Source organism: Vulpes vulpes, chromosome 10 (assembly GCF_048418805.1).
Source record: "Vulpes vulpes isolate BD-2025 chromosome 10, VulVul3, whole genome shotgun sequence".
Taxonomy (NCBI): domain Eukaryota; kingdom Metazoa; phylum Chordata; class Mammalia; order Carnivora; family Canidae; genus Vulpes; species Vulpes vulpes.
Window position 1 is genome coordinate 80,180,023 of NC_132789.1, and position 21,457 is coordinate 80,201,479.

Below are 21,457 nucleotides of genomic sequence, written 5' to 3' on the forward strand. Positions count from 1 at the left end.
TGAGGAAGTTATTAACCTCAGATTAGCCCAAATATGTGCCCCAAAGTCTCCCTCTGACAAGGTAAATATTTCTGTTCAGCCCATATCTGTGAAATTGCTTCTATCTTATAAATTTGAGTGTCCTTCCAGGATGACATTTAAATCGTCTTTTAGGCAAACTATTATACAATAGCAATTGTTGATATTAAATAAAAAAAAAAAAACCCAAAACAGGTTAATCATCACCAAAAAAACCAGATGAGAATATACAAATCCTCATTTTAAAAAAGGAACAACCCAAGTACATACTACTAAATTATACAAAGTTACATTATCTAAGTTTAGTTTATTGCAAAGATCAAGACAGCACTAGAAGTTGGGGCTTCTGTTTCACACCATCTGTAGCACACACTCTGTTCTCCACTGCATTCACTCACCCATGTAGAGAAAGGTCTGTACACACACAATGATGTCTGACGTTTCTTGGTTCCCATAGTATAATTAGGAAACTTGACATATCAATTAAAAAGGTAAAACGAGGACATTTACCATCAGACTATAAAATTCCTCTTCTGGAAGAGGATACTTTAGTATTTGAAGATATGCTTTGGAAAAATCATATAAAAATGAAAATGGCACCATTTCAAGAGCACTAGGACTACATTAAGCTTTTTTTTTTTTTTTTGGACTACATTAAGCTTAAATGAATTCCAACACTCATAATAATGTAACTCAAAAACAAATCTGATCTTAACAAAAGCTCCAATAAACTGAAACTATCTTAACAGGCACAATGAACAGTGTAAACACTGTTAACGGGCACCAAGTTTTTAATAGGGCAGACAATGTTTGCTTCTGCATTCACACTTGATTTTTCAATTACATTTTTAAAAAATGGTGCTGCTTAAGCTATGAATGTTTTACAAAAAATTAATTTTAATAAATATGGCAAATGCTAAAAATCTAGCTAGGTTACCATGCAAGATATTATATAACCAAGACAAACTCAAATTTATAATAAAGGCAACTTGCATTCAAAATGAACTCTACCCTTATATTTTATTAAAAGGGCAAACATCATGAATTAACCCAGCTGCTTACTTGAATTACAAAAGTAACATGATTCAATATGAAAATAAGAAACTGTCTACAAATCTCTGACAGTAATAAATTGCAATATACAATGCATACAGGAGTCATACAGAGCAACAAACTCTCGTACAAAACAAAAATATTTTAATACCTTTAAAATCCAAATTTTTCTTTAAAATCATTCATGAAAAAAGATTCTCAAGTCAGAATTAACACCTCAATTAGTCAAGCATCAGGAAGCTACATTACAGCTATTTAATATACAAAGAGACATCTTTTCCCCAATCACTTCCTTATAAGGTCTCTGTTTCCAGAATCATACAGACTCTTTTGCTTCTTCTCTCCACTCCCCATGCCACCATTTCTTCAGATCATGAAAACTGAATTTGTTGAACACCAGAAATCTAAGAGCAGAAAATTTAAATTGAGCAGAATTAAAGAAAAAAATATTTTAAAATAACATATATATTTTTTAAAAATAACATATATTGTAGATATTCAAATAAAAGCAATAGACAATGGAAAATAAATCCACTTCTCACCCCCAAATCTCCATTCTGTCTACCCAAGGGAGCTACTTTAATAATTTATGTATCTCTCTAGAAATCTATGCAAATATGAGTATATGTGTACATATTTTTAATCAATAAGAGAATATATAATTTTATGTTTTGAGAAAGCAATTTTCAATAACGTTCTTTATTAGGTCCTTTTTTTTTTTTTTTTAAAGATTTTATCTATTCATGACAGACACAGAGAGAGGCAGAGACACAGGCAGAGGGAGAAGCAGGCTCCATGCAGGGAGCCCGATGCGGGACTCGATCCTGGGACTCCAGCATCACGCCCTGGGCTGAAGGCAGGTGCTAAACCACTGAGCCACCCAGGGATCCCCTATCAGGTCCTTAATACAGATGATCCTTGAATGACACTAGGGTTCGGGGCACCAACCTCTGCAGCTGAAAATCCTCACACAACTTTTCCCTCTCCAAAATCTTAATAGCCTCCTATTGACCAAAAGCCTTACCAATAACATAGTCAATTAACACGTTTTGTATGCTTTATGTATTATATACTGTATTCTTCCAACAAAACTAGCTAGAAAAAGTAAATGTTATTAAGAAAATCATAAGGAAGAGAAAAACACATCTATAATACTATTAAAAAATCCACATATAAGTGGACCTGTGCAATTCAAACCCATGTTGTTCATGGGTCCACCATAATGTGCTGCAATTAACTACCTGTAATAAAAATCAATGACTACAATCAATTTTTTAGATAACTTAAAATACAAAGAAGGTTGTATTTACCTGTTGATATGATGTTGTATAAACCATAACATTTTGCTGTTGACCATCTGCAGTTATTAACCCAGCTGGTAACTGGTTAGCTATAAGACAAAAGTTAAAGCAGGAAGATATTGCATTGACTTTGGGTCTGAACCCTAAGGTTGTGCCATTAGTCTCATTACAATTCTGCCACTAATCAATGTAATCTTGGACAAAAATCATAAACCCCCAAATTTAGCATTTTAAAAAAAGTTCCCTAAAAAAACATTTTTCCTCATACAGTTTTCAGTTTTCTGAATCTTCGTTTCTCTAAAATGTAGCTGAGCTAACTGCCTGTGTGTACAAATCTGCAGAGAGACTAGATGGGGTTTCTAATTCATAGGCAGACCTATATCACGAGGCTTAGCTGGGAGCAACACTTACATTAACTAAGCAGCATGTATTTTACATATGAGAAATACAAAATATATACCTATAAATTTTATATGAGAAGTAGAATCACCATAGACCTTTTATTTCACCAATGACAATATTGCTTTTTTTTTTTTTTTAAGATTTTTTATTTTTAAATAATCTCTACACCCAATGGGTGGAGGTCAAACTCAAATTCCAAGATCAAGAGTTACATACTCCTCCAACCAGCCAGGCACCCCATTCAGTTTTTTTATTTTTAAATCCTTCAGTTCAATTTATTTAAATCACAAGATTTTTTTATTACAAGCTACAATTCTCAATATTCCTATCTCATGTGAATCTTTTATTATTAAAAGATTTTATTTATTTATTCATGAGAGACACAGAGAGAGGGAGAGAGGCAGAGACACAGGCAGACACAGAAGCAGGCTCCACGCAGGGAGCCTGATGTGGGACTTGATCCCGTGACTCCAGGATCAGGCCCTGGGCTGAAGGCAGTGCTAAACCGCTGAGCCACCCGGGCTGCCCTCATGTGAATCTTAAACCAAAAACTAGAAGCTATGGAAATCAGAACTATGGGTAAAAGATTATAATGTCTGCAGAATTTAAATTTCTATACTTATCCCTCACTGACTTCAACTAGAAGATCATGAACTAGTAAGAACTAATCAAAATAGTATTATGTCAAAATAGTCGGGGCTGATATTCCAAAAGTACCATTACATTTAGTATTAATAACTGCTAACAAACTACAGGACTTATAAGAACAAATTTAGTTGCATAAATGTATCGTAACACTGCTTACTAAATGCCTCCTCTGTAAGTTCTTCACTTAGCCCATCTGTAGCTGTGACTGTTCCACCAATTCCTTTCTCTCCTTTCATAGCCTGGGGAAGGAAAAATTTAACAAGTAATCACTGGTATTCAAAAGAAACTGTTTTCTAGATGAAAATGCTTGTTTCCTAAAATTAGGAGCTTCTATTATTACAAACACTGCATGAAATATTTATTTACACTTATGGTTAATTATATATGAAGAGGTCCTTCAAAATGCTAACTTTTTATATAAGCAGTATTCATCACAAGACAGTGTTAGTAATGGCCTAGAAAATCTAAAATATTTATGGATAAAAATAAAATTATTCTAATTCCACACTACATCAAAAGGAAAATAGAAATCTACTTACAGATGAAGTAGTCTGCAAAATACTATAAATGTTCAGCTCATAAATCTACTATAAATGATCCAAATTATCATTTAACTATATATATATAGAGAGAGAGCTCTCAGCCAAGTGGGCAGTACTATAACAGCAAGTTTAAAAGTCTTAATTCCTAAATCAAAAATATAGTTTGGACCAAAAAGCTCTAAGTTTCCATTCATTCACTCTAAGATTCTATGATGAAAAAATTTGGAAAAGTACTGTGAAGAATTTTTACATTCTCTTCATACTTTAATCATTTGATGCATAGATCACTAATTTAATGGGATTCTAACATTAAAGCTAATAAAGTATTTTGAAAGCAACGTGAATCTGACACCCAAGTTGGAGTGTAGAAATAAATATGCTGATCTCAATTTATCTCCACAAAATTCATACCATGGGCAAAGATAAATCCAAAAGGAAATGCAAAAGAATTTAACTAAAAACAAAAAAAAAAGAGAGAGAGATAGTTATAATTCCTTTTTTCTTATCTAGAAGGCCCCAAGCTTTAAGATGCTACCTCTTTTAAATTAATAATAACCACAGCATGTTTTACCATTACTGAGTGCTCACTATATGCCAAGCTAAGGGCTGTACATAGATTATTTTACTTAGTTCACTCATTAACCCTGAGAGATAGGTACTATTAGTAACCTCACTTTACAGACCAGGAAACTACAGCCTAATGTATTAAATAATCTGCCTGATGTCACATGTGGAGCTGGGACTCAGCCTCAGGTGGTTGTAATCCAGAGTCCAATGCTCTCAATCATTACCCAACTATGATGTCATTAGTAACAAAGGGAAAAAGAAAGGACATACTATTTACTTTTTTGACATACTATTTAAATGATTAAATGATTACATGCTTCTTCTGATGGATGATACATTTAAAAAATTAAAGTAAATAGTATATCTTAGTTTCTTAAAAGCATAATGGAAATCATCTTACTTACCTCTCTGAATTTCTGAAGGTATAATTTTAGAGGTTCTACATAACTGTCAAAGCCTAAGGTTGACATGGCAAAGAGAATATCTTCTCCATTGATTGTCTTCCGTTTTTCTTGATGACATCTTTCACTTGCTTCAGATGTTATAAAGCTGATGAACTCACTCACACATTCCTGAACACATTCTTTGGCATCTTTTGCAATCTGAAGAGAAAAATCACAGGTAAATTTGAAGGGAATATAACCATCCCATTCATAACAACCTACAAAAATAAAAAGCTATTTAGAAGAATACAGATTTTAGTTCATGGCTGTTGACATTTCATCTTTGAAATAACATGCTAATTACATTGACAAAATGTGTACTATCAAAATCCCAACCCTCGGAGTGAGAATAAAAACTCAAATGCCAGTGAAAGAAGCCACTGTAACAACTATTCACAGAAAACAGGTAAGTTTAGGTTATAAAAGCAACCACTGGGGATTGCCTGGGTGGCTCAGTGGTTGAGCGTCTGCCTTTGGTCAGGGCGTGATCCCAAGATCCGGAATCTAGTCCCACATTGGGCTCTTCACAGGGAGCCTGCTTCTCCCTCTGCCTATGTCTCTGCCTCTCTGTGACTCTCATGAATAAATAAATACATCTTTTAAAAAAAAAAAGCAACCACTGGATGTCCCTACCATCCCGTAAAAATGAAATCTTACTAACCAAGTACCCCAAGAGAATCAATCCCATAGTGTATATAGTATAGTGTGGGCTAGATGCAGGTATCACCTCCTTGCCCTAGCACTTCCACAAATAAGGACAAGAGAAAATTTTTAAAAGATAAAACAATGAATTCATGTAAGGCTTACAGGGAGTGAAATAATGACATCTTGTGACATTTTTATTACTGAAGATATTAAGTGTCAGGTACAGATTTTGAATTTATTAAAAAGCAGCATACACCTGCCACTTTACTATAAAAGCAATTCTTCTCTTAAAGGTGTGGGGTTTCAAAGTTAAACTAATGAATTAAATCATGCAATTCCAAAGCCATTTATTTATTTATTTATTTATTTATTTTCTTCCTTTCTTTTCTCCCTCCTTCTTTCCTTCCTTTCCTTCCTTTTCTTTCTTCCTTCTTTCCTTCTTTCTTTCTTTTCTTTTCTTTTTTCTTTTCTTTATATTGGAGTTCAATTTGCCAACATATAGCATAACACCCAGTGCTCATCCCATCAAGTGCCCCCCTCAGTGCCTGTCACCCAGTCACCCCCACCCCCATCCACCTCCCTTTCTACCACCCCTGTTCGTTTCCCAGAGTTAGGAGTCTCTCATGTTCTGTCTCCCTTTCTGATATTTCCCACTCATTTTTTCTCCTTTCCCCTTTATTCCCTTTCACTATTTTTTATATTCCCCAAATGAATGAGACCATATAATGTTTGTCCTTCTCCAACTGACTTATTTCACTCAGCATAATACCCTCCAGTTCCATCCACATCGAAGCAAATGGTGGGTATTTGTCATTTCTAATTGCTAATATTCCATTGTATACATATACCACATCTTCTTTATCCATTCGTCTTCCAAAGCCACTTCTAACAGGAACAATAAAAGCCTTGCTGAAACGTACTGTCTTCTACCTCCTTGCCCATTTTACATCCAGAGAAAAGTAAAGAAGAGCTGCATAAATGCAGGTGGGCAAGATAATATGCTAGCTGTACACACAACTTTAGATTTTCTAGTAGCTATGTTTAAAAAAAGGTGAATTTTAATAATTATTTTAACCCAATAAATCAAAATAAACACAATCTATTTTAAAATTATTTTCCTTTTTTTCATACTAAGCCTCTACAATCTGAAGTATGTTTTACATTTACAGCACATCTTAATTCAGACTTACCACATTTCAAGTGCTCAATAACTGCATTTGGCTGGTGGCCTGAGGTACTAGACAACACAGGCCTAGCCACAGAAACAGTAATCAGCAGTTGTGCTTTATTTCCCTTTAGAACATAAGGAGAACCTCTCATATTGGAATTTCTAGGCTTAGCTATGTATTTTAATAATATATTTCTTTGTGAGCTTTATTACTTTTGTAAGTACTTTATAAGCTACAATGAGAAAAAGTTTATTGTGCAATATAAAATATTAAAAATGTGGATTGTAATTCAGAACAATTGATGAGTAGAGTGACGAGTTTTTGTAAGTTGGTATAAATGTCTATATGGTTATCTCAAGACAGAACTACTTTTTAAAAAAATCATGCCAGTTAAATTTAAATGTATGTTAATATTTATGATTATATAAAAATAGCTGATTCCAAATCTAAGGATTTTTTCATTAGACCAAAGTGACCCAATTTTGCTGCAACATCATAGAAGCTACAACTCCATATACCCAAACCTGATAGTTCTCATAATGCACCTATTTTAAAGGAGATTCTTAATTTTGTTTTATCAGCTTCAAGTCAGGAAGGGGACACAGTGTTGTTTGGGGTGGGGGTGGGGGGGCACGGGTGTGAGAACTGCAAACAGAACTGCTCAGTAACTAAGTGTGTAGAACTGGGGCAGCCCAGGTGGCTCAGTGGTTTAGCACCGCCTTCAGCCCAGGGCCTGATCCTGGAGACCCGGGATCAAGTCCCACGTCACGCTCCCTGCATGGAACCTGCTTTCCCCTCTGCCTGTGTCTCTGCCTCTCTCTCTCGTTCTGTGTGTCTCTCATGAAGAAAAATAAAATCTTTAAAATAGAAAAAAAGTGTGCAGAACTGTAGGAGCTACTGGACTTGCTGGAGGGCTGAATGGCTGAAATCTACAACTGACCGTATTCAGGAACTACACACCCATGTAGGTCTATGTTCCCCTCTTCCCTGGAAAAGGAAACTGGGTAAAATGTGTCCTCTGCATTACCTTTCCCGTTTGAGGTATGGCATTTTTCATTATCCTTGCTACATTTGCAATTGGAAGATAGATATCTTGTTCTCTGAAACTTTCTTTTGAACCATTTGTGTCTTCATGATCATTCATGCTGTCCTCAGTATCTAAAGAAACAAAAAGGACTTGGTTTAAAGTTTCTCATCATCTTCACTTCAAGATAGAGAAGACTACCTGAAACTAAGAACCATTCTGGCTAATTTCCTAATCACTTTTGGGGAGGACAATAGTAGTTCTTTTCACATTCTCACAGCCATAACCAAACCTAGTTATTAGTTTCAAACCCGTGGCCTCAAGTCCTTTTATCCTCAGCTCAGCCTGCTAAAACCTTACGTATCTGTTCTCCAGAAAGCTCAAAAACATCTCCACAGCACCTTCAGAAGTGATCTCTCCTTTCAAAGAATATCACAAAGTGCTTCTCTGAGCCTTTTCTGACATATTTTATAATTCCTTTTATTTCTCATCCTCCCTATTAGATGTTTACTATCTGAGGCCAGGGACCAGCTCTATATACTTCCCAGAACTTGGTAGATTATCTTCCACAGAAGAGGTACTCATAAATATTTGTTACATAGCTTAACTAGAAAACTTACAGACTATGACCTATGGTTCCTTGCAAATTGCCAGATTATGAGATTATATGTTTATGCAAAACCAAGTTTATATAGAATGGAAAAAGTGGACTTGAATATTACCCAATTGGATAAAACTAATGTAAGTTTCTGAACAAAGCTGTAGTCTGATCCAATGTTTATATAAAAAGCGAATCCTCAAATTATACAGACTTAGATATAACTGCAGCTTTCACAGTACCACTAATATCCTCTTATAATGAAATATAGTATCCTGTAAGTAAATTTCCCACTCTTTGTATGTATTAAAAAAAGAAAGGCACTTATGCTGATTTGAGCTACTTTTTTTTTTTTTTTTTTTTTTGCGTTACATTTTTATGTGTGTCTCTGTTTCAGGATGAAGTAACTAATTACCCACTTCCAACTTCCTCCTAAAAAATATATCTTCGGGGTGGCTGGCTAAGTGGCTCAGTTCAGTTAAGCATCAAACTCTTGATATCAGCTCAGGTCTTGATCTTATCATGAGATCTGACCCCAAGTTGGGCTCCACTCTGAGCATGGAGCCTGCTTGGTATTCTCTCTCCCTTTGCCCCTCTCCCAACTCACACACAAGCTCTCGCTAAAAAAAAAAAAAAAATTAAAAAAAAATTTTTAAAAATGTATACATCTTTCTCTCAAAAACAAACATCTCTCTCACATTTTTTTAATATTACACATCAGAATGACACTGAAGTACATCATTTCTCATAGGCCAACATTCTGCCATTCTAATACCTAACATAGTTCAAACTTAATATTGAATAAACCCCAAAAATAGTCTGTTCATAAGTACTAGAAATACAATAGCTAGGAACTCACCCTCTGAAGAACTATTTACTCTACCAATTAAGTAAGAATTTGTCATACTTAATACTTAAACAGGACATCAGTAACAAATCTTAAACTGTGCCAATTTTAAGTATGCCCAGCATGGAGCCCAATGAGGGGCTTGAACTCAAACCGTGAGATCAAGATCTGAGCTGATATCAAGATTGGATGCTTAACTGACTGAGCCACCCAGGTGCCCCCAAAACATACTTTAATAGAATTCTTTTCTAGACTTCATCTCTCTTTTGATGACTATTTCTAATAAAAACAGTATGGTACATCTTTTTAGACTATCACTGAACTTTGACACAAGACTGCTAATTTTCCTGTAAAGATAAAAGTAACCTGGAGCATCACATTAATATAATTCCCACTAAGTTGTTTCTGCTAGTGAATGTCTTTAACCGTGGCTTTCTTACCATCATGAGGCTGTATAACATAGTGGCTTCCTCCGATGTAGTCTGCAGAGATGCCTAGTTGAGAAGCATCTGTGGTAGCACTGTCGCCATCCATCTACGAGGAAAGAAACTTTATAATACTCTTCAATAAAACGTCTAAAAAAGCGTAATAGATTCAATGCTCATAACTGTCATAGGATGGGTCAATTAGTTTTCAAGACATTAAGCTTACTAAAAGAAAACATATCTCTTGATTTGGAAACCTTTTGATAATTTTCCAGTGATTCAAGATTCCCCTATCTACATACACTCTCTAAGTGATAGGCATAAGACCAACAAGGAAACAAAATGAATCTAAAACACACACCTCTTTCTTTTCAACTGCATACTCATCATAAGTGCAGACAACCCTGACTTACAACCTAGCTTGTCCCTGGAGTGACAAGCAAAGCCAAAGTCAGCTTAGCAGTCACCTAAAAGTTACCCATTTCCAACACTTTCTGCTGTCTTGCTAAAGCATGACAGTCCTATGCAAATACTTTGCTCCTGCTGCAAACTTTCTCTGATGTCTCACAAAAGCTCCACGAGAGGCAATGCCTTGGTTCAAACTGTTGTTTGGTATGGGATGCATATGGATTCCTTGGACAAATCTGTGCCCATGCAACCCAAAAGCACACTAATACTTTAAATGAGCCTATCACCTCTAATTCTACTCAACAGTCCTACCCCTGTCCTCAAACTTCAGATTCTTTAAAGAAAAAAGAAAAGGGGCTGCCTGAGTGGCTCAGCAGTTTAGCGCCTGCCTTCAGCCCAGGGCATGATTCTGGAGACCCAGGATCAAGTCCCACATTGGGCTCCCTGCATGGAGCTTGTTTCTCCCTCTGCCTGTGTCTCTGCCTCTCTCAATGTGTCTCTCATGAATAAATAATTAAAATTAGAAAAAAAAAAAAAGGCAGGGTCAGGGAGATTGAAGATCTACATATGAAAACAATAAAATTATAACCATAGACAAGAATGGGAATTAAAATGACTATTTTAAAAGAAGTCTGCTAGGGATGCCTGAGTGCCTCAGTCAGTTGGGTGTCTGTCAGGTCATGATCTGGGGAATCCTGGGATAGAGCCCCACATCGGGCTGCTGGCTCAGCAGAGAGTCTGCTTCTTCCTCTCTCTCTGCTGTTCCCCTTTGTGTGCTCTCTCTGTTAAATAAATAAAATCTTTAACAACGAAAAGAAAGAAGCCTGATTAAGTTTGCTTAGAGCTAAAAGAATTCTAAGAGGGAAAATCTAGAGAAAACAACCATAAGCCCTGAACTGTCTCCATTCCATTTCACCAACATGGCAAATCCTGGAAGTCTTTCTGCTTTGCAAATACTACTATACAAAACAATAAGGGACTAGCTATTTGTAGGTGGAAAAATTGTAAATGCATTACCTGAATAAAAAGAGTAGTAAGATTAAGTACAATCTATACATGTTTTCAGGCCAAATCAAAAAAACACTTGACCCTAAATGTTTATCCAGGCCCAGGACCTTGATAACAAGTTTAATGTTATTAACTGCACTATTTAAGTCCTTGTGTAACATGTCCTTCTCTGGCTGTTGGGATTTTCATCTACTAGGAAAACAGCAGGCTAGTTTCCAAGTCTTCAATAACATGGCATTTCTTTGATACATCTGTTGACTGCAGTGTCTAATTTAATTGTTGATAAAGATACATTTCCATAATCTACATAGTTTTCTAAGAGGCTAGAGAATAGAGTTTACCTACCTTTAATAATTTGCACAAGTAGAGGGTATCTATTTATTGATACTTCTTAGTGGCTTCTAAAAGGTAATAAACAACAGTTAGTGAGCTCTGATACTGACTCTCCAGCTGATCCCTGAAAACAGCATCCCTACCTGTTAAGTGTATTTCTATATAAAATGGAAATAGTATCACCTTCCCCATATTAAACAGCTAATGTGAAACATTACCCAAAAATAAAATGCCATTTTAATCCTAAAATATCAACAAGATACTAGAAGAGTGCTCTTTGATTTGATGATGGATTTATTAACCATAAAAGCTCAATTAGGATAGCTGTGAACTGACTAGTTTTTACAATGCCCTAAGGGAGATTAGAGAGATCAAGGTTCAAGAGACAGGACCAAAGCGGCTGTTTCAGAATCTACAACTGGAAACAAATCTTTGTTGGGGTGGGGTGGGTGGGTATCTGGGAGATTTTTTTTTTTTAAGATTTTATTTATTCATGAGAGAGACAGAGAGAGAGAGAGAGAGAGAGAGGCAGAGACACAGGCAGAGGGAGAAGCAGGCTCCATGCCAGGAGCCCGACGTGGGACTCGATCCTAGGACTCCCGGATCAGGCCCTGGGCTGAAGGCGGCGCTAAACCGCTGAGCCACCCAGGCTGCCCCTGGGAGATTTATTAATTTATAAATAGAACACTAAAAAAGTATTAAAGGTAAAAAGTTCAAATCACATTACCTTTGTCATACACTGGAATTAGTAGCAAGATTATCATTTGGATTCACAGCATTAGCCTCGAAACCTCAGTCTTCTAAGACATACTCTGCAAGTATTTGTTGTCAGAATGAAAGAAAGGGAACCTGCTCAAGAGCTATGTTTGGTGCGTAGTGTACCCGGGAGACAGCAATCCCATCCTCCCTCCCTGAGGATAAGCTGCACATAGCAGGCTTAGCTGTGTGTTTCTTTAGGTCTACAAGTCATAGCTCCTCTTGTCGTTTCACCCCATCTCTGTCTTCCTCTCCTCTATCTTTCTACCATTAAAATCCTGCCATTAATCCCAGTGTTCTCCCATCCTCCTGAAATCTTTGATTTACTCCATCCTGCAAGTCCAAAATTAGTGTTCCCTTCTTTGAATCCCCAAGGATTAGTACCTTCCATTCAACAAATTGGCCTCATCTTTTATGTTTACAATAGCTAGCCACTCAAACATCTGAGGGGGGAAATGAGGCAGGGAAACTTGCTAGATACATCCCGAAGGCTTTTACAAGGTCTAAACTTCCTATTAAAATATTCAAAATAGGGACGCCTGGGTGGCTCAGCGGTTGAACATCTGCCTTTGGCTCAGGGGTGATCCTGGGTCTGGGGATTGAGTCCCACATCAGGCCCTCTGCAAGAAGCCTGCTTCTCTCTCTCTGCCTATGTCTCTGCCTCTCTCTCTCTCATGAATAAATAAATATTTAAAAAGTTTAAAAAATATTCAAAATAAACTGGAGATTGTAAGCCAGATTGTAAGTAAGCCAGTTAACAAATATTTACCAAGTAAGCACCTGGTATTTATCAGGTCCGTGCTATGTGCTGGGGATGTAGCAGTCAACAGCATAGACAAAATCTCTGTCCTCATCTTGCAGGGAAGACAGGTATTATGCAAACTAGTGGCAGGGGAAAGGAGTGGGGAGTGTAGTCTATTAATATTTCCACAGCACAGGCTCTGGAATCTTATCACCTGGTTTGAATTCCTTCCTACCTACTTGGCATGAGACCTTGAGCGAGACGGGACTCCCCATGGAAAGACAGCACAGTATTAACAGGAATACCCAGTAAACGTTATGTATATAGCTATTAAATAATTACAACTGACTAATTGCTAGTGCCAAGTGTTAAGGGAAACAAGTGTTTTGTTGTATGCTTTGAGAGCTTATTGCAAAAGGGGCCACATTTGTCTGGGGAGTCAAGGAAGTGGTCACGGGAAATGACATTTAAACTGAGATTCAAAGACAGAAATTGGTCAGGCAAGGAAAAAATGGGAAAACAATGTTCCAGACCAAGGAAACAGAAATCTACTACTGGTGGACCGGAATGGACAAAGTAGAGACTAGATCAAGCAGTGCCTTGTGCATAAGAACAAATCAAAGGGAAGTTTTTGCATAACTGTGCAAAAAAGATTTTTTGAAAAGATCACTCTGGCTACAGTCCAGTGTCTAAATAGGCAGAACAGGGCAAGAATGGGGGCAGAAGACCACAAAGGACCATGAGGCCATAGTCAGAGCATGAATTCTGGCAAGATGATAACACTCCCCAGATGCTGTCCAGCAAAACGGCAGTAGGGATCAAGGGGACTGATGAAAGAGCCTTTCAGGAGGTCAGATGAGCAGGCGTGGGCACTGAGTAAAAACAAAGCAGACAAGGATGGAGGGGACGCTGCTGGGGTTCCTGCAGCTGGAGACAGAATGGGAACACTGGGCAGTGCGAAGAGCTGAGCAGGAGCTGACGACCACAAATGCACAATGGCACCAGCATGGCCAGGCGTCACACATGTACCCGGTTTGAGAGTAGAGAAGCTACAGTGTCAGGTTTTATCCAGACAATGAAGAGGAAGGGCATGTAGGAGAATGACAAGACAGTAGGTGAACTAATGAATCATTAGATGCAATCCCTATCAAAATACCATGGACTTTCTTCAGAGAGTTAGAACAAATTATTTTAAGATTTGTGTGGAATCAGAAAAGACCCCGAATAGCCAGGGGAATTTTAAAAAAGAAAACCATAGCTGGGGGCATCACAATGCCAGATTTCAAGTTGTACTACAAAGCTGTGGTCATCAAAACAGTGTGGTACTGGCACAAAAACAGACACATAGATCAATGGAACACAACAGAGAATCCAGAAGTGGACCCTGAACTTTACGGTCAACTAATATTCGATAAAGGAGGAAAGATTATCCACTGGAAGAAAGTCTCTTCAATAAATGATGCTGAGAAAATTGGACATCCACATGCAGAAGAATTAAACTAGACCACTCTCTTTCACCATACACAAAGATAAACTCAAAATGGATGAAAGATCTAAATGTGAGACAAGATTCCATCCAAATCCTAGAGGAGAACACAGGCAACACCCTTTTTGAACTTGGCCACAGTAACTTCTTGTAAGATACATCCATGAAGGCAAAAGAAACAAAAGCAAAAATGAACTATTGGGACTTCATCAAGATAAGAAGCTTTTGCACAGCAAAAGAAAGAGTCAACAAAACTAAAAGACAACCTACAGAATGGGAGAAGATATTTGCAAATGACGTATCAGATAAAGGGCTAGTATCCAAGATCTATAAAGAACTTATTAAACTCAACAGCAAAGAAACAAACAATCCAATCATGAAATGGGCAAAAGACATGAAGAGAAATCTCACAGAGGAAGACATAGACATGACCAACACGCACACGAGAAAATGCTCTGCATCACTTGCCATCAGGGAAATACAAATCAAAACCACAATGAGATACCACCTCACACCAGTGAGAATGGGGAAAATTAACAAGGCAGGAAACCACAAATGTTGGAGAGGATGTGGAGAAAAGGGAACCCTCTTGCACTGTTGGTGGGAATGTGAACTGGTGCAGCCACTCTGGAAAACTGTGTGGAGGTTCCTCAAAGAGTTAAAAATAGACCTGCCCTACGACCCAGCAATTGCACTGCTGGGGATTTACCCCAAAGATGCAGATGCAATGAAATGCCGGGACACCTGCACCCCGATGTTTCTAGCAGCAATGTCCACAATAGCCAAACTGTGGAAGGAGCCTCAGTGTCCATCAAAAGATGAATGGATAAAGAAGATGTGGTTTATGTATACAATGGAATATTACTCAGCCATTAGAAATAACAAATACCCACCATTTGCTTCGAGGTGGATGGAACTGGAGGGTATTATGCTGAGTGAAATAAGTCAATTGGAGAAGGACAAACATTATATGGTCTCATTCATTTGGGGAATATAAATAATAGTGAAAAGGAATAGAAGGGAAGGGAGAAGAAATGGGTAGGAAATTTCAGAAAGGGAGACAGAACATGAAGACTCTTAACTCTGGGAAACGAACTAGGGGTGGTGGAAGGGGAGGAGGGTGGGGGGTGGGGGGAATGGGTGACGGGCACTGAGGGGGGTACTTGATGGGATCAGTACTAGGTGTTATTCTTTATGTTGGCAAATTGAACACCAATAAAAAAATAAATTATTAAAAAAAAAGATCCAAGAGAACTGGTAAGAATGGACAAAGAGTAGTTCAATCGCATTTAATTAATGTTTAATGACTATTCTGATTACTTAGTTGAACTGATACTATTCTCTAAAATATTATGTGAAAGGAATGGTCAGCTGGCTAATATATTTTTATTCTACAATTCTGTGATGTAGCAGTTTTTAAATTATGTTAATAAGTTGTTGCCCAAATGGAGGAAACAGTTCCCTCTTTAACATGTTTAACATTTATTGAACACTTTCTAAATATCTCATGCAATGTTCATGACCCCATGAAGCAATGAGAGAACTGAGGTTACAAAAGGCTAATGACTTGCCCAAGGTGGCAGAGTAAATGAGATTTAAATCCAAGGTGTCAGATGCCAAGTACTTTACAGCATTTCTTCCTAATAATTTTTCCTATAGTCCATCAGCCTAAATGTTTATACTTTGCCCTCTCTAAATTCTGGGTCTACTGGTTGTATATTAAAAACATGTAAAGTTGCTTCTCAAGTAAGGACACTATGTGTGAGATGTAAGCAAGGCACCTGGTTTCGGTTCAGGATCAGGAACACTGGCCCTTAGGACGGACTACCCCGGTTGGTCTTGACTTACTCTTCTCTTGGTGCCTCGGCTTCCCCATTTTTAAAATGGAGTTGCAATGAGAAGTGAAGCTATTCTATAAAAAGTACTTAGCAAAGTACACGATACATAATAAGAACTCAACAAATGTAACCTAATATTATTTTTGTCCCTTCAAATGCAGTTCTCACCTTTATTTTCAGGCATAGTTTTCTCTCTCACATAACCCCTTCACCTGTCGTCTGGACCAATTCTTTTTTATCTCTTTGAGGATAAGAACATAAAGGTCCCTCACCTCTACTGGATCTTCTGTGCCCCCCTCCCCCACCAGCTGCTTCACTCTTTTTTCAACATGTTTAGGCTCCCTCACTGAACACACACAAGTACACACAGACCTGTAAAACCACAATTCTGCTCCACACCCTTGTCTAGCTATCACTGTCACCCCGACAGTCCTCATACACATTTTCATCCCCATTTGACTCCTGGCATGCGCTTCTCTACCCCATCAGGTACTGAAACTCTTCTTAGAAGCTGCCAGTAATCTTGCCTTCATCCTACCTGACTGCTCTTGGTAATCAGACCCCACACTTACACATGGAATTCCCTTCTCCCTTGATTTCAAAAGCTACATCATTCCCTGGTTTATTTTTTCCTCCAAGGTTATCCTTCCCTCTTTCTTCCCTCACTCTTAATGGATTCGTTAAATACCACTTCTATGCTTAGAAGTCCTAAACCTACAACCATATCCTGCCTGTAAACATGTCTGATATCCCATCACTGCCAACTTAGGATTCTGGAAAATGAAACTCACCCTCCCCATTCTTGCAAGGAGGCAAAAGATGAGAGCTCCTGATCTCCTTTTCAAATACTGCAATCCCACCCTCCCAGGCTAATTATACCAGTATCAGTATTATACCAGATACTTAGAATCTTCTATCTCCTCTAAGTTCTACCTAAGCTGTTACCTCTTTTAGTAAGTTTCCTGGATATGCCCTTCCTTTTTTTACTACCACTGCATTACTACCCAACCTACCAGGGTGCACACTGTTTTAAGACAGGGCTCACTAAAACACCATTTGTATGGCTCTTGAACCTAGAATGGTTCTCAAAGTCTTTAGCAACAAACCAAAACCTAGTTTTTCACAGCTTTTCATCAGTGGATCCCCCACTTAACCTAACTGAACTTGTTTCCAACTCTGTTTTCAGGGCTGATAAAAATCTTAGTGCTAGCATGTACCTGTTTAAGGATCACCAGATACAGCTCTTTTATTTTAGGAGTGAGGCATGATTCCTGGCTCAATGAAGCTGTAACATGCCTGACATCACAAATATAGTAGCAGATCCAGAACTAAGTATCCGGACAGGGCAAGCGGTATCTCTCACTAAATTACCCTATGAAATCTCCACTTGGACGATGTAGATCTACTTCTCATCCCTTAAACAAATCAGTTACTCATCCCTCCCTCCAGGCTTTTGTTTCGGCAATACCTTCCACCTATCCACATCCCACTCATCCTTCAAGGCTAAATCCACAACATTCCCAACTACCCGGGCCTACCACACCACTGGTCTCTTCACCTCTGCTACCCTTAGAACCAGCATTTCCCATTTGGTGCTCAACTAAAGTCCTAGCAAAAGAGACAAACTGTTAAGAGCTGGGACAAGCTTTTTATCTTGTAGTTTCCACAGCTCTTAGGAACCCACAACAATACGTGCAAGTCACTAAAAAGAAAGAAGCAACAAGAATGAGTAGAGATACTGTCTGTCTAGACTTGAAGAGCATTCATCCTACTTGGGATCTCCAATATACATTACTTATAATTTTGTTTCCAGCTAATTACTGTTTAATTGACAACCAAAATGATAAGCATACTTACTGTCATGAAATACTGTCAGAACTGTGTTGTCAGTGGTGTTCAGGAACACCTTTTTAAAAAGGGGTCCAATCTTCACCCAATTTCAACCTAGAAGATAAACAACTATTAGTAGTAACAACGTATAGCCTACAGGCTTTCTTCCTAGTAAAAATTTAAAAGGCATCTATTCTGATTCAACAGAGTGCAAAAAAGCAGGCACCCAGTCAAAGTTTCTTAAATTGGTAGATATATTTTGGAGACCTTGCAAAACAAGTTAATTCTATGGCAGGAAGGAACTGCTTTTCCAACATAACCCTGAATTTAGTCATGTTCATCATAAATATTCATCACAACATCCCAAATTATATGCACGAGACTAAAATTTACACATCTAAATTATTCAATTAAGACACAAACACCCCAATTTAATTTTTCGGTGATGATTTTCTTAATGTTTTAGAGTGAGATTTAGGAGTTCAAAAGCTCAAAAGGGGAGAAGAGTATCTCAGAATACAATGCTTTTAAATTAAGCACCTCAGATTATACTGAAAAGAAGATAGCTGCTGCCAAGAGAACATACATGGAACATAATCAATTAGGACCTTTATTTATCATTTTAAAGCACCACCATTTTGGACTAAAATTGCATCTGAATAGCACTTCATTTTCGCTGTAAGGCATAAATAGCTGAATAAATTGGTATCAATTACAATGTTACAATCTCCATTTTTCATTTGCTCCTTTCCTTCTTTTCAAGTGAAGCAATTAAATTGGGGGGAGGGGCAAAACAAAAACATATCCTTTCAGTGTTAATTTTAAAGGAAAATGATATGCATTCAAGCATGAAATCTAGTAAACAGAAAAAAAAAGTATAGCCATGAATTGAATTTTTTAAATGTCAGTCGGGGCAGCACAGACTGGCTGACATTGTCTACTCTGCTATAATCTTAAAAGCAATGTCTAATTTTTTTTTAAATATTCTCATCTAACCCCAAAACTGCCCAGAAGATTCCTTCCTTGTTTTTTAAAGTGTGTCTTTGAAAATGGAAATCCTCAGTACACTTAAATAATGGAGCTATATGTATTTATATATTTTGTTTGGGGGGGTTGGGGTGGGCACACCTCACCACACACTCTCGCCCAAATAGTTGACTCAGTATATATTTAAATTCAATATATTAAGGATAAACACTGTCACCTCATATGGTATACATTTTCCTAAAGGCAGGTTATGATATATGTGAAAGCTCAAGGGAATGCATACATCTGTTTAATGTTTGAAGAAATGCAAATTTGTATCCAAGAAAAGCAGCAGACCCTTCCTCCACCCTCCATTCTTTGGCATCAACAACCAGAGTTTTGCATCAATAGAATCCTTAAATTAAGCTACAGGAGCAGTGCGGGGAAGGAATAATTGCCTTTTAAGGAATTCTGGTTAAACTTTCAACACTTTACAAATAAAACCCTTATTTACTAATGCCACTAATATCGATCAGTTTATCTTACCACTTTATTTTGCCGATGAGTTTCCATACTAAGAACGCCCAAACCGCCCAGTGATTCATTCGTGGCCCGAACCAGGGCGCCGCGGACTGCGTGCGGGCTGGTGGGATGCTATGTCTTTTTAAGGTCGTACGCTACCTAACCTCGCTTAAATCATCCTGCTACAGGACTTTGGGCAAGATCACGACTTGTGGGTGCTCTGTAATTCTTTGTTCTCGGAGACTACCGCTCCTCGGGGCTGGCAGATCCTCCCCGCCTCCCACCGAGGATTAAAGCCTCAGTCCAACCCGAAAGGCTTCCTTCCCACCTTCGGGGCAAGTCCAGGGGCCGCAGGCCGCCAGATGGCTGCATTCTTTACGTGTAAGCCAGACTGCGGGGAGACCAAACGCGCTCCTTCCTCCCGGGGGCCTCGCTTCCTCCCCACGAAGGTGCGCGGGCTGGTCCCGGCCCCACCGCCCGGCCCGGCCGACTGTCAGTCCCGCGGGTGCGGGGCGGCCGCCCCCGGCGCGCGTCCCTCGACTCGCCCGCCCAGGCCCCGGGCCCGCGCCCAACGCCCGCCGCCCGCCGCCCGCCGCCCGCCCGAGGCGCCGGGGCAGACAAAGCGGCCCGGCCCCGCCATGCCCCCGCGGGCCGGCGGGCGGGAGGGAGGTGCCCCCGGGGACTCCGCGCGGCCGCCCGGTCAAGGGCGCAGGGTCGGGGCCGTGCCCCCCGCCCGGTTCCCCGCACAAAATGGAGCCGGCCGGGACGCCGCCGCGACGGGCCTGACGGTGCCCCTGCGCCCCCTCCTCGGCCTCGGGCCGGAGCTCGGCGGCGGCGAGCAGGAGGCGGCCTGGCCCGCGGCCCGCCGCTCCTCGGCCCGGCGCACAAAGAGCCGCTCCCCGGCCGGGCCCGCAGCGGGAGCGGCCTCGCAGGCGCCGGCCCGGCCCGGCCCGGCCCCGGCCCCGGCCCCGGCCCCGGCCCCGGGCGGGAGGGCGCGCGGGAGGGAGGCGAGTTGCCCCGGCCGCGGCGGCGTTGGCGGCGGGGACGGCGCCGGGAGGAGACGGACATTTCATTCGAGCTAAAGTGGAGTCGGTTTAGGAGCGATCATTGGCCGAAGCGAGACACAAACCTCCAATGCAGCCCTGGTTGGCTCCCGTCTCCAATCGGCTGTTTGGTTGGACAGAAAATGGCTGCGAAGGAACCAGTCCCAGCGCGGAGCTCCGCTTCCAGGACTCGGCCTCCCCTCCCTCCGCCGCGGGCCGCTTCCCTCGGCGCGACACCCTCCCTCCGCGCCTCCCGCGAGCCCGCCCGCCGCGGCCCCGCCCCCGCCCCCGGCCCCGCCCCCGGCCCCGCCCCGCCCCGCCCCGCCCCGCCTCCGCCGGGTGTGCTGAGCTACTGCAGTGGCTGGAGCCTGCAGAGCGGGGAGCGGGGAGCGGGCTGCGGGCCGCGGGGAGCGGGGAGCGGCGGGCGGGTCCTGCAGGGGCTGCTCGGCGGGGGCTTCTCGGGGCCGGGACCCCGGCACGCTCGTGAGGTCTGTGCGGGCTTTCAACCCCCGGTGTTTGCCCGGGCCCGGGCGAAGCGTGGTTTCTCAAGCTTCCCTCTCTTTTCAGCCCCCTCCCTCCCCACGGGAGAGCGTCCGCCCGCGGGAGCGCAGCCTGCCTGCGCCCCGGCTCTTTAGAAGGGGACCCCCAGGGCAGAGACCGCCCGCCGGGGCGGCCCCGGAGCCGCGGGGCGGCCTTGACCGACGGCTCTCCCGGAGCGGCTCCAGCACCGCGTGTTCGCCGTGTGTGCCTGAAAACGTTGCCAAATGCACAAGCGGCTCCCGCTCGGTCGTTGTTGAGATTTCATCTAAAGATACAATCGTCTCCTTCAGGTTTAACAGGTTG

At 40.6% G+C, this 21,457-nt stretch overlaps 1 protein-coding gene across 7 annotated transcripts; it reads right to left on the reverse strand.

The window, feature by feature from the left end:
- Positions 1-305: 305 nt before the first annotated feature.
- Positions 306-20,881, reverse strand: NFYB (nuclear transcription factor Y subunit beta). 7 transcript variants are annotated; one of them, XM_026013049.2, is made up of 9 exons: positions 20,701-20,881; positions 18,111-18,197; positions 11,444-11,499; positions 9,698-9,791; positions 7,816-7,946; positions 4,936-5,133; positions 3,580-3,661; positions 2,382-2,461; positions 306-1,475 (listed from the first exon to the last, which is right to left on the reverse strand). In XM_026013049.2, the coding sequence occupies exons 4-9, from the start codon at positions 9,789-9,791 to the stop codon at positions 1,443-1,445; spliced, it is 618 nt and encodes a 205-aa protein (XP_025868834.1). In that variant the 5' UTR covers positions 11,444-11,499; positions 18,111-18,197; positions 20,701-20,881; the 3' UTR covers positions 306-1,442. The 7 variants fall into 7 exon arrangements, 6 of the variants coding, with proteins under 6 accessions (XP_025868834.1, XP_025868833.1, XP_025868835.1 ...); XM_026013048.2 differs by lacking the exon at positions 20,701-20,881 and adding an exon at positions 19,596-20,142; XM_026013050.2 differs by lacking the exon at positions 20,701-20,881 and adding an exon at positions 19,900-20,095.
- Positions 20,882-21,457: the final 576 nt, after the last annotated feature.

What these genes read in the sequence shown, in the direction of transcription:
- NFYB (XM_026013045.2), bottom strand. An exon ending in CCATACCTCAAACGGGAAAG is followed by an intron (nt 5,134 to 7,815) that starts GTAATGCAGAGG and finishes TTTTCTCTTCAG; the next exon opens with ATTGCAAAAGATGCCAAAGA. An exon ending in ACTTACAGAGGAGGCATTTA is followed by an intron (nt 2,462 to 3,579) that starts GTAAGCAGTGTT and finishes TTTGTCTTATAG; the next exon opens with CTAACCAGTTACCAGCTGGG.